Source organism: Kogia breviceps, chromosome 19 (assembly GCF_026419965.1).
Source record: "Kogia breviceps isolate mKogBre1 chromosome 19, mKogBre1 haplotype 1, whole genome shotgun sequence".
In the NCBI taxonomy this organism is placed as follows: Eukaryota; Metazoa; Chordata; class Mammalia; order Artiodactyla; family Physeteridae; genus Kogia; species Kogia breviceps.
The window spans coordinates 535,371-549,164 of NC_081328.1; the positions used below are offsets into that span (position 1 = coordinate 535,371).

Consider the following 13,794-nt stretch of genomic DNA (forward strand, 5'->3'; position numbering starts at 1 on the left):
CGCACCGGAGTTTTCCGGGCCTGGAAGGGAGAAGCGTGGCGGGGCTCTCGGTGTAAAGCTGCGGAGCTGCAGCTCGGCCCCAGCCCCTCCACCCCGGGACCCGCAGGCTCCGGTCGCAGGCTCTGGGTAAAAGCGCTAAGCTGTCCTGGCAGACAGACTCCTCGTGCCTCCGTCCCCGTGGGGAGCCGCGTGGACACAAGGCCCCGGCTCTGTGTCCTGTGGGGCTCGCGGGGCGTCGCCTGGGGTGGTGCCGACGGGCAGGGCAGGCGGGTCTGCGTCCAGGAGACGGGGTCGATCCCGTGAGGACGCGGCTCTGGCCTCTGTGCGGCGGGCCTGCCGGCAGGTGGCCAGCTGCTCCTGGGCTTCGGTGCTGGTCCAGTCGCCACGTGGGCGCCCGGCAGGGCTGGCTGGTGAGCCGGGGCCGGGGCCTGACATCGCGCCTCTTCAAAGAGCCCCGTCCCCGTCTCGGTGGCCCCTTTGTTCGTGGAGTGGGGCGGGGGTCCTCGGCGAGCTCGCCGCTCCCGCAGCTGGCTGTTGGGTCCACCTGGCAGAGAGGGTCCTCTGTCGGGCTTCTCCTGGGTGAGCACGGCCTGTGCCCGTCGGGAGAGCCGTGTCCCCACCCACATCCTCTGTCGCCAGTCCCTGAACCCTGTTGCTTCCAAATCTTTGACCGTCCGGCCGAGCTGTCGGCATCGCCCAGGAATGCACGTCCGTCGGCACTCGTTCCAGGCGGGGCGGGTGACGGGACACACCGCTTGGAGCCAGGGCTCCCCTTCCGCGTTTACTGTATAACTTCGGAAGCAAAGTTTCGGTGAACGAGGATGGTCCTCGGGTCCCACAAGGGTGCTTGCGGCTGTGCAGCGGGTGTGTCTCTGGGTGTCAGAGCCGCCCGCTCCTGCCGTACCTTTGCACGTGAGTGTCCGCCGCCGCCGCGCACCCCGAGGCGGGCCAGGCGGTCGACGGCGCTCGCCGTACTCGGGGCACTCGGGCCGCGGGCTCGCCGATGTCCGTGGTTAGGCGCTTGGCCCGCGTGGCGGAGGCCCCCTCTGCGGAGGACCAACACCCACGGAGCGGGGCAGCTTGGACGTGCCTGCAGGGTCTGTGCTGGCGTCCCTCGGTCCCTGCTGGAGGCTCGTGGCGCGTCCTCGTTTGCCGCGGGCGTTGGGTTACCAGGGCTCTCGCGGCCCCAGGCTCGGCGGTCGCGCGGCGTTTTCGAACTCATTCGGGTCCCTCGCCACGTGCTGCCTGTGTAGACGGATGGAATTAACACCCCCCAAGTGGTCTGGGCTGCCTCTCAGCCCAGCAGGGCTGCCTGTTCTCGGGAGGGTGTGGGAGACGCAGCGCCCTGTCTTCCTGCTGCAGAGCACGGAATCCCCGGGAGTGCTGTTGAGTCGGGGACCCCTGAGTTTGGGGCGCTTTATTTCTTGTCATGGATGGATTGATTTTAATTTTCTAAAATTATCTTTGTTCCTTTTTTAACTTGTATTGGAGTACAGCTCGTTTACAATGTCGTGTTAGTTTCAGGGGCGCAGCGAGGTGGATCAGTTACACACATGCACGTATCCGCTCTTGTTTAGATTCTTTTCCTGTCTCGGTCATTACAGAGTATCGAGCAGAGTTCCCTGTGTGCTGCGGCGGGTCCTTGTCAGTCGCCGGTTTCATGTACAGCAGTGTGTACACGTCAGTCCCAGTCTCCCAGCTTATCCCTCCCCGTAACCGTCTGTTTTCTACCTCTGTGACGGTATTTCTGGTTTGTAAATAAGTTCCTGAGTACCGTTTTTACCTTTAACCTTGTGGTTTCTTTAGCCACCGTTATGAAATTGTCTGCTCCTCAGGTGGTCAGCAGATGCCGCCGTGGCAGGTGGGGGCCGCGCTCTGTGCGGCGCGGGGCGGTCTGCGCGTGTGGACTCGGCGGCAGAGGCAGGTCAGTGCAGCCCTGAGGCTCCATCGGAAGGAGCACGGCGGGCCCTGCTCCGGGGAGGGAGGGACACTGGGAGGGCACCGCTCCGGGCTGGGGGGGGGGGGCAGGCGGGACGGGACCCCGGGGAGGAAACACTGAGCGACGGGCGTCTCCCGCGGAGGAAGGCGCGCAGCTGCCAGGGAGCAGCCCCGCCCCGAGAGCGTGACCCCACGGGGCCAGCGGAAGCCACCGGGGAGCCCGGGGGGATCACAGCGGCGACAGGACCCAGCCAGCTCGGCCTGTGACTTGGGCCCCTCACCGGCGGCCTGGAAGAGAAAGGCCGGCCGGTTTCAGGCATAAAAACTCGGTACGTCGGTCTCCGCCGCCCCACACAGGTCTGGCATTTGGTAAAAAAAAAAAAATAAAAGAAAAAATCACGAGGCACACAAAACAGCAAGTAGAAACACTCACTGCCTAGAGACGAAGCGGCAGAGCCAGACTCAGAGATAATGTGAACGTCGGAACCGTCGGGCAGGGGTTCTGCATAACGGGTAACGCGTTGGCGGCGCTCAGGGAAAACGTGAGGAGCAGACGCGGGCCGTCAGCGGGGTGGGCGTTGTGTGAGGAGGGCCACTGGACGGAGGTGCTGGGAGCCAAGGTCGCAGCCGAGATCGTGGTGACAGGAAGGAGGTCCCCGACAGGCCCGTCAGTGACCTCGCAGCTGAGGGAAGAGGCCCTGGGGCCACCCAAACCGGAGCAAAGGGAAGAAAAGGGGGGAAACCCGCAAGGATGGGGCACCCGGGGTGGGGGGGGGGGCGTAGCAGACGGTCTGAAGGGATAATGGCCGGTGACTTTATAATGAAAAACATCGAGCTACAGACCCAAACATTCCAGAGAACCCCAACCAAGCGGGGTGGATCGCAAAACAAACCCACCCACAACGGAAAACTCCGGGACACGTCACGTTCAAACCCCTAAAAAGTAAGATAAAGGGAAAAATTGGAAGGCACACGTTGCAAAAAAACAAAGGAATTGTAGCAGCTGTCTTGTCAGAAACTGTGGGCGCCGGAGAGAGTGGGGTGATGTCTCTGAGATGCTGGAAAGAAAAAACTGGCACACCCCAGAGTCTGCCCAGAAAAATCCCTCAGAAACAGAAAGACTTTTGAAGCAGACAGAATTCATCCTCTGCAGACTCGCACAAGAGCTGTTGAAGGAAGCTTTTCAGACAGAAGAAGTGAGAGATACCAGACAGACCTGGGTCTACACACAGAAAACGAAGATTTTTAGACGTGAAGGTAGATCTAAAAAGCGTTGTTTTCGTTATTTTTAATCATTCTGTATGCTACTGAGTTTCTAAAGCAAAAGCAGTAGCGACGGATCGTGGGCTTCCAGGACAGCAGCACCGAAGACGGGGCAGGGGTGAGGTGATGCTGTTTGCAAACAGCTCTTCGGAAAACCGTAGAGAGACACAGGGAGGCCAGTGTCTAGAGAAACAGTAGATTGTGGTTGCCAGTGGGTGGGAAAGGGGGAGATGCTGGCCACAGGGCACAGACTCCCAGGGGTGAGACTGACACGTCCCGATACCGTGTCACGTGCTTGAGAGTTGCAGAGAGCGTAGATCTTACGCATTCTCACCACACGGCTGATCGTGGTCTGGAGTGGAGGAGTTCCTGATGCCACGTGGGGAGCGTGTTACAATGTACAGGTGCGTCACCCGGCAGCTCGCACGAAGTTACACGTCATTTGTATCTCAGTAAAGCTGGAGATAAAGACCCGAGTTGCGGTGCCCGGTCGGACCCACCGCCTCCCCTGGCTCTGGCTGCCTGGGCACAAGCGCGGCAGGGCTGGGTGAGCGCTCAGTACTCAGGGGAGCTCGCTGAGCCCTGGGCGGGGTGCGCAGGGCGGATTCGGGGCTGGCGTCGCGGGAGCTGGGCTCGGGGCTCTGGCGGTTGGCGGGAGTCAGAGTGTGTTTCGGAAGCAGGACCAGCAGAACGCGGACCACAGAACGGGGATAAAACTGATGGTGTCTGGAGTTTCAGATTTTCTTTGCAGCAGAGGATCCTGGTCTTCAAATAAAAAAACAAAAAAACCTGCCACATCAACTTACACTAAAGACCAATTGAAAAACTGACAGAAAAAAAAAAAAAAGAGGTTATTTTTGTGGAGAGCCGTAGTCAGGCACACATTGCCCTGTGTTTGCGGCAGCCTTCACTCCCCCCACGGTCCAGAAGCATCCCCCAGGGCCCCCTGGGCTCAGATGAGCAGCGTGTGAAAACCGGAGGGGAGGGCACACGTTTCGGGTGAGGCTTTGCATCCCACGCGCGTCCGTGCAGCTCAGAGACGTGCTGGGACTTCCCCAGCATCTGGTGGGCATCGACACCAGGTACAGGGTCCGTGCTGCCATGGGCTTGGTGACTGGTGGACGCTGCACCAAGGTGTCCCCGTTGCCGCCTTGGGCCCCCCGAACACCGGGTCAGACGCTTGTCTTGGGCGGGTGCTTGCTAGAAGCTAGCTTGGCTTCGGACCGCGTTGAAGCGAGAGTGGCCTTGGGAGGACCTGTGTCCTGGGCTGAATGTGTGCCCCCAGATTCATGGGCTGAGGTCCCAACCCCGAGAACCTTTAAGCGTGACCCTGTCTGGAGATTTACAGACACGATCAAGTGAAAACGAGGTCATTAGGGGTGACCAGTGTCCTTACGGGAAGAGTTGGACAGACAGACACGCATCAAGGGAAGACGGCCGTCTGCAGCCCTGGGGGCGAGGCCGGGGCGGTTCTCCTGTCAAGGTCACGGTCACGGCCGCAGCAGGACCAGCCTTGTGACACCTGGGAGGGCTCCGGCCTCCAGACTGGGGGACAGGGGGTTCCAGTGCTGAAGCTGCACAGCGTGTGGGGCTTTGTCCAGCAGCCTGGGAAGGTGACAGGGCCCGTTAGCCAGTGGATGGTGAAAGGATGGAGCCTCAGGCTTCTTGTCTACGCCTCCCAGAGGGTGTCGTGTGAACCTTTGGTGCACATAGGTATGCCACGTGTTTCCGGATGAATGGTTTGCATAATCTTGTGTTTATCTGTGTAGCTGCTGCTTACAATAGTTATGTGTTTTCAGGTTTAAATGCTCCTACAGTATAGGTTTCACTGCTAGTACAGATATAAAGTGTATGTAGCATCAAAAATTTGTGAATGCGGGACATCCCTGGCGGGCCAGCGGCCAAGACCGCGCTTCCACTGCAGGGGGTGCGGGTTCCATCCCCGGTCGGGGAACTAAGATCCCACGAGCCGCGTGGTGTGGCCAGAAAACCAAATTGTGAATGCTCAGATACAGTGTTACCAGTCAGAACCTGGAAAATTTAACACGTAGGTCTGGAAGAAGAGGTAAGTTGACGTAAAGAAAAGTATTAAATGGTAGAGTGCGGGTTGGCGTCCAAACGAGAGCACTCGTGAGCTGATGCAGGGACGTGGTCCTGGGCTCTGAGAGCAGCCTGACGCCTGGGCTCAGCCCGCCTGCCCCCCGCACCCCGCGCCCCGCGCCGCACATGGGGGCAGCGCATGCGCGCACACACGTGAATACGCACGCGTGGTCACACCGCTGCACGCCTTCCTGAGGAGACTCGGGAGGAAATTGGTTTTCTGAGATCAGCGCAGGCGGGCCCAGCCCTAGGCCCCCACCATCAGCCGGCTGCTTTCTCCTCTCAGGTGACAGGGGACAGCAGAGCCTGCTCCCTGGTCCACACGCTCGCCCAGATCCTTGGAAAGCAGGCCTGGAGCCCAGGGGCAGCGGGCGGGGTGGGATGGGGCAGTCCCCACCGGGAGACGCGACCCAAACCAGCCACAGGGAGGAGTGGGCAGTGTGGGAGGTTTTATTTCTGCAAAGGGTCCCCGGGGCTGGGTCCAGCAGGTGTGGGTGCTTTCACTGCAGGTGCGTTTGGGTGCCAGTGACCTCCAGTGGAGACCTGGGGTCAGTACGGCAGCCCTGGCCCTTCTGCCTGCTGCTCCTCTGCTCGCCTCCGCCTTCCCTGTCCTTTGCCCTTGCTCTCTCCCTCTCTCCCCAGCCTCCCTCACCATCATTTCTCCCCCTCTCACTGTCTCTCCTCCTCTGCTCATACCTGCTCACCCCCCATCCCCATCTCTCTCCCCCGTCACCAGCCCCCCCAAACCCCCCCAGGTTCACGTGGCCAGGCCTCCTTCTTGGGCGGGCGTGCACACGACCTCAATGCCGCAGAGGCCGCCGTTCGGGGCGCGGGCGCAGGGCCGTCCGGCTGCGCTCTGGCCGTGGCGCGCCCACCTCCCGGCACGCTCGGGCGCCCTGCGCTCCGCGAAGCAGAAGCTGCACGTCTCCGTCGGCTCGGGCGTCGCCCCTGCAGCCCTGCCCGCTTCCATCCAGTGATCTGCTGAGGGGGAGAGGGCGTTGGCCTCGGCCTGGCTGGACCCCTCCTCCCCCGCCCTGCACCCCCAGGAGCGGGCCTCGCAGCCTGCCTGCGCCCTGCACCCCCAGGGGACCACCTCCGGTGTTAGCCGCCCTGTCCTGGCGAGTGGGGCAAGCCCCGGGGCCCGGCGCCCACCCTTCCTCAGGGGCCTGTCTCCTCTCGCCTTGACGTTTGACCCGACTTCACCAAGATAGGAAACGGCAGGAACTGGCGCGAGGCTGCTGCCCGGGAGAACTGGCTACCGCGTCCCGCTCGGAAGCGGGGGCTGAGCCAGGACACGGGGGTGTCCAGGACCCCACGGCACGCTCACCCTTGGAGGACGTGGCCTGCGTCCGACATGGCCCGGGGGGGGGCTGGCAGGAGACGTGGTCCCCCCTCCTCTTGAGGAAGCAGGCCGCGGCCAGCAGGAAGCAGCAGATGATGGCGCAGAGGCAGAGCCCCAGCGTGCTGTAGACCAGGGCCAGCTGGTCGGCGCTCAGCTTTAGCCCTGGGGGGGCTGCAAGACAGCGGGGGGCCCAGGGTCAGGAGGGGCCCCTCCCTGGAGCATCCCCTCCTCCGGCCAGCAGCCCCTCGTCCCGCTCAGTTGCTTCCTCCCCGTGAGCCCCAAGCAAGCCACACGGCCACCCCCACACCCCCTCGGAGGGCCCGGAGACGCCGGAGCTGGACGCCCTTTGCCGTTCTCTCTCGCTGTGGGCTGCGGCTTGGGACGGCGCCAGAGGTGGACAGATGGTCAGGCGGACAGTGGTCCGGGGAGGGTGTCTGTCTCGCCAGGGAGCACGTGCTCTGAGAGAGACGGTGGTTTTGCTCCTGAGCCTGGGGGGGCAGTTGTAGGCCGGGGGGGCCTGGGGAAATGGGGCGCTGGTCCCTCTCCTCTCAGGGCCCTGAGCCAAAGCCCTGCCCTCGACATCTGTCCCGGGCCCCGGGATCGGGCCCCACCCCCCCCCCCCAGGGAGGAAGGGCCGCTGGCCGCACGCGACACTTTCTCTGGTGTGTCCCTGACCCTCGCGCTTCTGTGAAGGAGGGGTCACTCGCCCCCTTTAGAGGCTGAGGTGTAGTCCACGCTGCCGGCCTCACGGCCGTGAAGGTGTGGGGGGTGGTTAGTGTGTTCTCAGGCTCGCGCAGCTGCTGCCTGTGCTCCTGGGGTGTGTCCAGCGCCGCATCGCGCCCCCCGTCCGCCCCGGGCCCCAGGCACCACCACACTGTCTCTGTCGCCTGTTCTGGACGCTTCGTGCCAGCGAATCGTGCAGCACGGGACCTTCACGTCCGGCCTCTCCGCGTGTTTCTAAGGCTCAGGCGTGCGGCCACGTGTGTTGGGCCCGAGTGACGTTCCGCCGTGTGGATATGCACCACGTCGCGTTTGTCTGTCTGCTGTGAGCGCTTTGGTGCTTCCCACCCTGTGGCGGCTGTGAAGGCTTGTGTGCAGGTTTCCTCGTGCACGTGTCTGTGCAGTTCCCGTGGATGCGTCCCACGAGCGTAGTTGCCGGGTCAGGTGGCGCCTCCGTGCTGAGCCGTTTGAGGATCCCGCAGGCTGTTCCCGCTGTGGCCACACGGTCTTACAGTCTGTTCTTCAGATGACAGAGCTGCACCTGGAGGCAGGTCTGATGGACTCCATGCCGGGGCTCCAGGCCAGCCACGCACAGATGACGAGGGCGGACGCTGTCCCTCTTCGTGGCGCTTCTTAGAGTCAGGGTTTCATGAGGTGACAGCTGGCTGGCGCCACCCTGACGCTCACGGAGCTCTGGGTGGGCTGTTGGCGCCACCCCAGGCCGGCGACGTCCGTGTGTCCCAGCTCCCGGGCCCCCATCTGCTCACCGGCTCCTGCGCGTCCCTGGGATAAAATAGAGCCATCGGCCTGGCCGGATTAGCGGGGGAGAGGCTGGCAGCCTTCACACGGGAGGTGGAATTCCCAGCTACCGGGCGCTGCTAAGTACGCAGTGAACTGCCGGGTGGATTTGAGACCAAACACGTGCATATTTTAGGTGTTTTCAGCTGAATTCTAACACTCAAACTACCTCGAGGCCGGCTGCTGGCATTCGGAGATGGTCCTTGATTCCTGCCCTTCAAGTCGGGCTGGGCCGGGCCCCCCTGCACCCAGCAGTACACAGGAGAGGGGGCGCAGGGCCTGGCCTGTGCCATGACGAGGTCTGGCGGTCTCTGCTCTGCTCTCCCGGGCGCCCTGAGCCGCCACGTGAGGAGGGTGATTCAGGGCTTCCTGAGGGAAACGGAGCCAGTTCCTGCCTGGTGACCCGCTCCTGGAACGTGCTTCGGAAAGGCCCTGGATCCAGAGGGGAGGCGCAGTTAACACTGCGGAAGACGCCACCTTCCGCCTCTGTCCCAGGCTGGCAACACGGGCAGGCACATCTGGGCGGGGTGGTCTCCTCTGAGGGCCGCGTGCAACCACCTGCCAACACGGACACGCCCTTTCCAGGCTTGTGGACTTCCCGCCTCCACTTCTAGGCTCGTGGATGCAGGCATTTGCTGGGCTTTGTTTACAGGGAGAGCCGGAGACCAGCTACATGGTGGGTCCTGAGATGGGCCGGCCCTCAGGAGCGGGAGGTGAACAGGGAGAGAGAGGTGGGTGCTTGGGGCTCTGCCTGCTGTGAAATAGGCGTAGACAAGAGCGTGTGGGAACCGACAACGCCAGACTCTGCAGCAGCTGTTGCTCCTGGGCAGAGACTTTCCCTGAAACTCGCTTTTTAATACCTTCTTTCTTCCGTCACGATCTGTGCGCGTCGCCCTTTCCAGGCGGGACCGGCGAGCAGCGTGCTGGCTGCCTCGCTGGTTAAAGCCGAGTCGGAGGCTGGCCAGGTGGGGGGACGGGGTCCCCAGGCGCCGCTGTGCTTCCCCTGTTCAGACCTGCAAGCTCGGTCGCGGCCCTCTGTCGGCCCTCAGTGACCTGGCCCCGGAGCGGAGCGGCCTCGCCCAGCGCCTCCCTGGTCTGCGGACCCCGGCGGGTGCGGGGGCTTCGGTCGCGGAAGGATGTGAGCTCTGTCCTTGCCTTAGAGCCAGGCCTGCGGCGCAGTTCTGAGCGCCGCCACCAGGGGGCACCGCGGGTGGTTTATTTCCAAGCGGGTTTTCCAGTAGGTTTGTCCCGTGCTGGTACTGTTTTCAGAGCCAGGCTCGCCTAGAAACAGGATTTCCCCAACTGCTGCTGCTGCTGGGCTGGAGCTCGGGCTGGCCAGGCGGGCAGTGCTGTGACCTGTCCCGAGGGGCCTCGGTGTAACCCAGGCAGGACAGGTTTTGAGCCTGGGCCCTGCGGCCACCCCTGCTCACGGTCAGACCCGCCTCCTGGTGAAATGGGGCGGGCACTCCGGCCTCCTCCGCGCTGTTGGTAGCAGCTCGACCCAGTGGAACGTTCCGCCAGCAGCCCCACGGCCCCAGCCCAGCGAGCAGGCAGGTCAGGGGAGGGGTGAGGGGGGCTCCCGAGGCTTTCTGCCCCGCTTCCCTGGCCTCAGCCCTGCGGATGAAGAGGGGGCCTGGGGCGGCCGCCACGGTGACACCTCTTGCAGCCGGCGGGGGGCGGCGGGGGATGGGGGGGTGGTGGAGAAAATGCTCCACACCCTAGGGCGGGGGCGGGGGGCGGGGGGCGGGGAGGGGGGAAATGCTCCACGCCCTGAGATAAAAAGCCAGAGACAAGACCAACCCCCAGGCCACCGTGCTGGATGTGCTCCCAGGGCGGTCACCACCCTCCCACACGGGGCCTGGTAACCTGCACGGGGCCTGGTAACCTGCACGTGGGACCTCGTGACGTGATCTGGGGAAAAAGCCTTTGCGGATGTAATCAAGTTAAGGATCTGGGGCATCAAGGCCCAGGGCAGGGTCTGGAGACACCCCGGGTCACCCGCGCTCACGCCACCCAGAGCTCTGAACCCGGGACCCAGGAGGCCCTTGAATAGGGCCTGGGGGCTCCGTGGGCTCGGATAAGAAGAGGAAGCCTCAATTTTCACTAAAACTTAGCCTTTGCTCCCACTGTAGCCGTCGCAGCCCCAGCGGTACTAGCAGTGGCTGCACCCCGTCCACAGAGAATCCGTGCCTTTCCGCTCCCAGCCCCTCCCAGCACATGCACGTGCTGTGCCCTCTGCCTGGAACACCTTTCTCCACCTCGTCTCTTAGAAGCGTGCTTCCCTTTTCAACGAGCAGTTACTGCGTGCTGATCCTGATACGCAGCGCAGCGGCCCCGTGAAGGCAGGTGGTCTCAGCCTTAGGGAAACACTTCACCGCAGAGAGAGGTTAAGCGACTTGCTCGAGGTCACACAGCTGGTGGGAGTTGTTGGAACCAGGGGTCTGGTCCCCAGTCTACCTCGAAGGCCTGTCCTCGGGGAAACCGTCCTCGCCCCAGCGCACCCCGGCTGGGCGGTGTCGTCGCCACGCACCGAGGTTATTCCTCAGTCATTTGTCTCTCCCGTCAGACCGTGACTTCCGTGTGGTCAGCGACAGGGTCTGCCTGACTCTCGCACCCGCCCCGCAGGCACAGCTGAGCCCTCCACAGTTAGCGTCAAATGAAGGAACGGCCGTTCCGAGAGACGTGGAGGGGCCGAGGTGGGGGCTGGCAGGGCGGGGAGTGAGTGGGGGGGGGCGGGACAGGTCAGCGTGTCCTGCACGCCCTGCCCTTAACCCCCAGGGCGTGGGCCCGGCACTTCCTGTTCACAGTCCCCACCAAACCCAGCTCTCGCATCACCTGCACGCCCAGGTATCAGGACACAGTGGGACACGCGCGTAAGCCCCAGACCTCCAGGAGGACATGGGGCGGGGGCGGCAGGTACGGCGAGGCGTCACCCAGCCCCCGAGGCTCGGGAGGCCACCTGGGACAGCGGCTGCTGCAGGTCAGATGTGGTCACGCTGACCCCACTGCCTCCTGGAATGTCTCTCCACACTTCCTGGGGGATTCGTACCTGGAGGGTCCACCCCAGGCCCTCTGGGGAGGGGGCTTGTCTGGGGGTCACAGACAGGAAGGGCTAACGGTGTCACGCTGGCAAGAGGTCCCCCTAAGTGGGCGACGGCCCCCCAGAGCACCGTTCTGGGCTTTGCCTCTTGCAGAGCAGACAGACTTAGGAACCCGCAGGCCGGGCCCGAGTCCCCGCTCAGCTGCGCACCGACTCTCCAGGTTTTGAGACTCAATTTCCCTGCCTGTAAAGGGGAATCTGTGGCACCGGAGGTGGACGGGGTTCTGGGTTTGTCTGGAAGAGTCAAATACGTCAGTGACTGCAGGGCAGGCGTGGGGGTCACCAGACCTCGGAGGGCAGCCCCCTTTGTGGTTCCGTTCGCCACCTCCTTCCCCCGTATCCACGCCCTCTGTGTGTGAATCTGCATTTCCTCTCACAAGAGGCTGTGCCGGACAAAAACCGGCCACAAGCCCCCCACAGCTACAAATCCTTCGCCTCTCCTCCAGCCGAGAGTGGGGTCTGTCTCCCCCACCTTGGATCTGGCTGGCTTTGCATCTGGAGGGACAGGATGCAGCAGATGATGGGTGCCAGCTCTTGGCCAAGAGGTTCGGAGGCCCGTGTGTCACCTCCGATGTTCCTGCCCACCCACTGGTCCCAGGGGAGGATGAGAGACTCAGGAGCGGAGCCCCTCCAGCCAAGCCCTACGCCATGAGGAGTAACACGCCGTGGAATCTGGGAGCTGTTTGTTACATGGCAGCAGCTTACTGACAGGAGAGCAGAACGGAGTAAGAGACAACAGTCTAACCGAGAAGAACCAGGCTGGGCACTTTGTTATCGGGACACACGAAGCCTGTTCTCATGGAAGTGAGGTCATGAGGAAAGTCCCAGAAAAGGAGGAAAACCAGCCAGCGCCTGGCAGACCAAGAGCACCATAAATGTCAAGTGTTTGCGGCTCCACATACCCACCCAAGCCCTGTCCTTTCTGACACCACAGAGCAGAGTAGCTGAGCCAAGAGGTGTTTTCTGGGAGGATTAATTAGGTCGTTTCCAGTGCTCGGCACTTAGTAGGTGCCCAGTTCAAGGGACCCCCTCTCACATATCTAAGGAGGCCCATCTCCACCGTGAGCATTTTTGGTAGTACTTTTCCTTCTCATTCTTGGGAAGTCTCCGTTGTCTCTAAATGGAGTGGGTGGGGGTCTTGCTCACAGGTTAGGTGTGCTGTCCACTCGCTACCCTGTGTTCTAAGAATTCATTCAGCCACCATTACGAGACTCCCAACTGTCAGGTCTTTTTTCTTCTTTTGCTTCCCTCTTGCCCACAGACTTCTGTAAACTTTGCCTAATTTTTTTTTTTTCTATCCTGTGATGATCCCCCCACCCCCCTGGTTTTTGGCCATTTGCCTGCACTGGACTTCCTGCTTTGCAGCCTCTCCTTATTGAGGCCTGGTGCCTGCCTTCCACCCACTCTGACCCTTGGACACCGCGCAGGCCAACCTTAGGTGGCTTACCTGGACCCACATCCGAGCCTCTGTGCTCTGATCCCTGGTACCTCCCTAGGTTGTCTGCCCAGGTCAAGGCCTCTCCGGTCTGCTGTCTCCTGACTTCTGGTGGGAGGTTCACTTGACTCCTGAACTTGTTCTCACAGAAGTGTGTGCATTGCTTGGGGTGACGTCCACAGATGGAGGCACAGCTGATACAGTCCCCCAGGAGCTGGTCATAGTACCTGCCTTGCTCTTTGCGGCAGCTGAGTGACTCTGGGAGACAGAGATGCGTGATGCTGCTGGGTGACAGACACAGGCAGGAACTGGGGGTCTGGCCTCAAAGGGTATCAAAGTTAAAAAAAAATCCTAGTCCATTTCCCCAAAAGCAATTCCAGGGTAATCCAAGTCCTCTTTCAGTATGCAAATGTAAGACTATACATTGTCCTCTAAGTACTGTTTTAGCTGCATCACACACATTTTTGACATGTAGTATTTTTTCAATACCTAGTTTAGAATGTTCTTAGTTTTCACTATTATTTCTTGTTTGATCTATATATTATTTAAAGGAGCATTTCTTAGTACTAACTGTATAAGGGTTTTCTAGTTACCTTTTAAGTTATTACATTGTCACATAACTTCTTTACTTGGGTTTTTCAAACCTCATAAGGGAGAAACATATTTCATATAAACATAAGGAATGGAGAACAAAGCCAGAATCTGCCTTAGCAAGTTGGGGAAGGGGACTGGAAGGAAGGTGAGAAAGCTCAGATTAATAGTGTTTTTTCTGTCTTAATAATAAATGATAATTTCAGGAGCTTAACCAGGCATCAGTGCCAAGGGGTAGAGCCAAGCAAACTGAAGCCCATTCACACTTTCTGGAGAGAGCAGTTTTGAGTGCCGTAAGAAACCTGTACTTTCACAGGGTAGGTTTCCCTTGTCTCTAAGATTCATTCATATGAAAATGTGACTCGCATGCAGGTTCTCAGGGTGCATTTTGAAGGCAGCACAAGACAGAGGCCAAGAACCCAGACCTTGAAGCCACGCGGGCTCGGGGAAGCTCTGGCCCGCCACTTCACGTGGTGGGCTTGGCCCCTCCGTTCCTCAGTCTCCTGT

General features: G+C 61.2%; 1 protein-coding gene across 1 annotated transcript in view; it reads right to left on the minus strand.

The window, feature by feature from the left end:
* Positions 1-1,839: 1,839 nt before the first annotated feature.
* The window catches only part of TNFRSF13B (TNF receptor superfamily member 13B), a 29,262-nt gene continuing 17,307 nt past the window's right edge, over positions 1,840-13,794 (minus strand). The window contains exons 3-8 of the mRNA XM_067021480.1: positions 12,709-12,954; positions 6,629-6,814; positions 6,063-6,282; positions 4,696-4,806; positions 2,426-2,636; positions 1,840-2,226 (exon numbers count right to left, since the gene is read on the minus strand). Coding sequence (XP_066877581.1) covers positions 1,840-2,226; positions 2,426-2,636; positions 4,696-4,806; positions 6,063-6,282; positions 6,629-6,814; positions 12,709-12,954 — 1,361 coding nt within the window. The remainder of the gene's footprint in view (positions 2,227-2,425; positions 2,637-4,695; positions 4,807-6,062; positions 6,283-6,628; positions 6,815-12,708; positions 12,955-13,794) is intronic.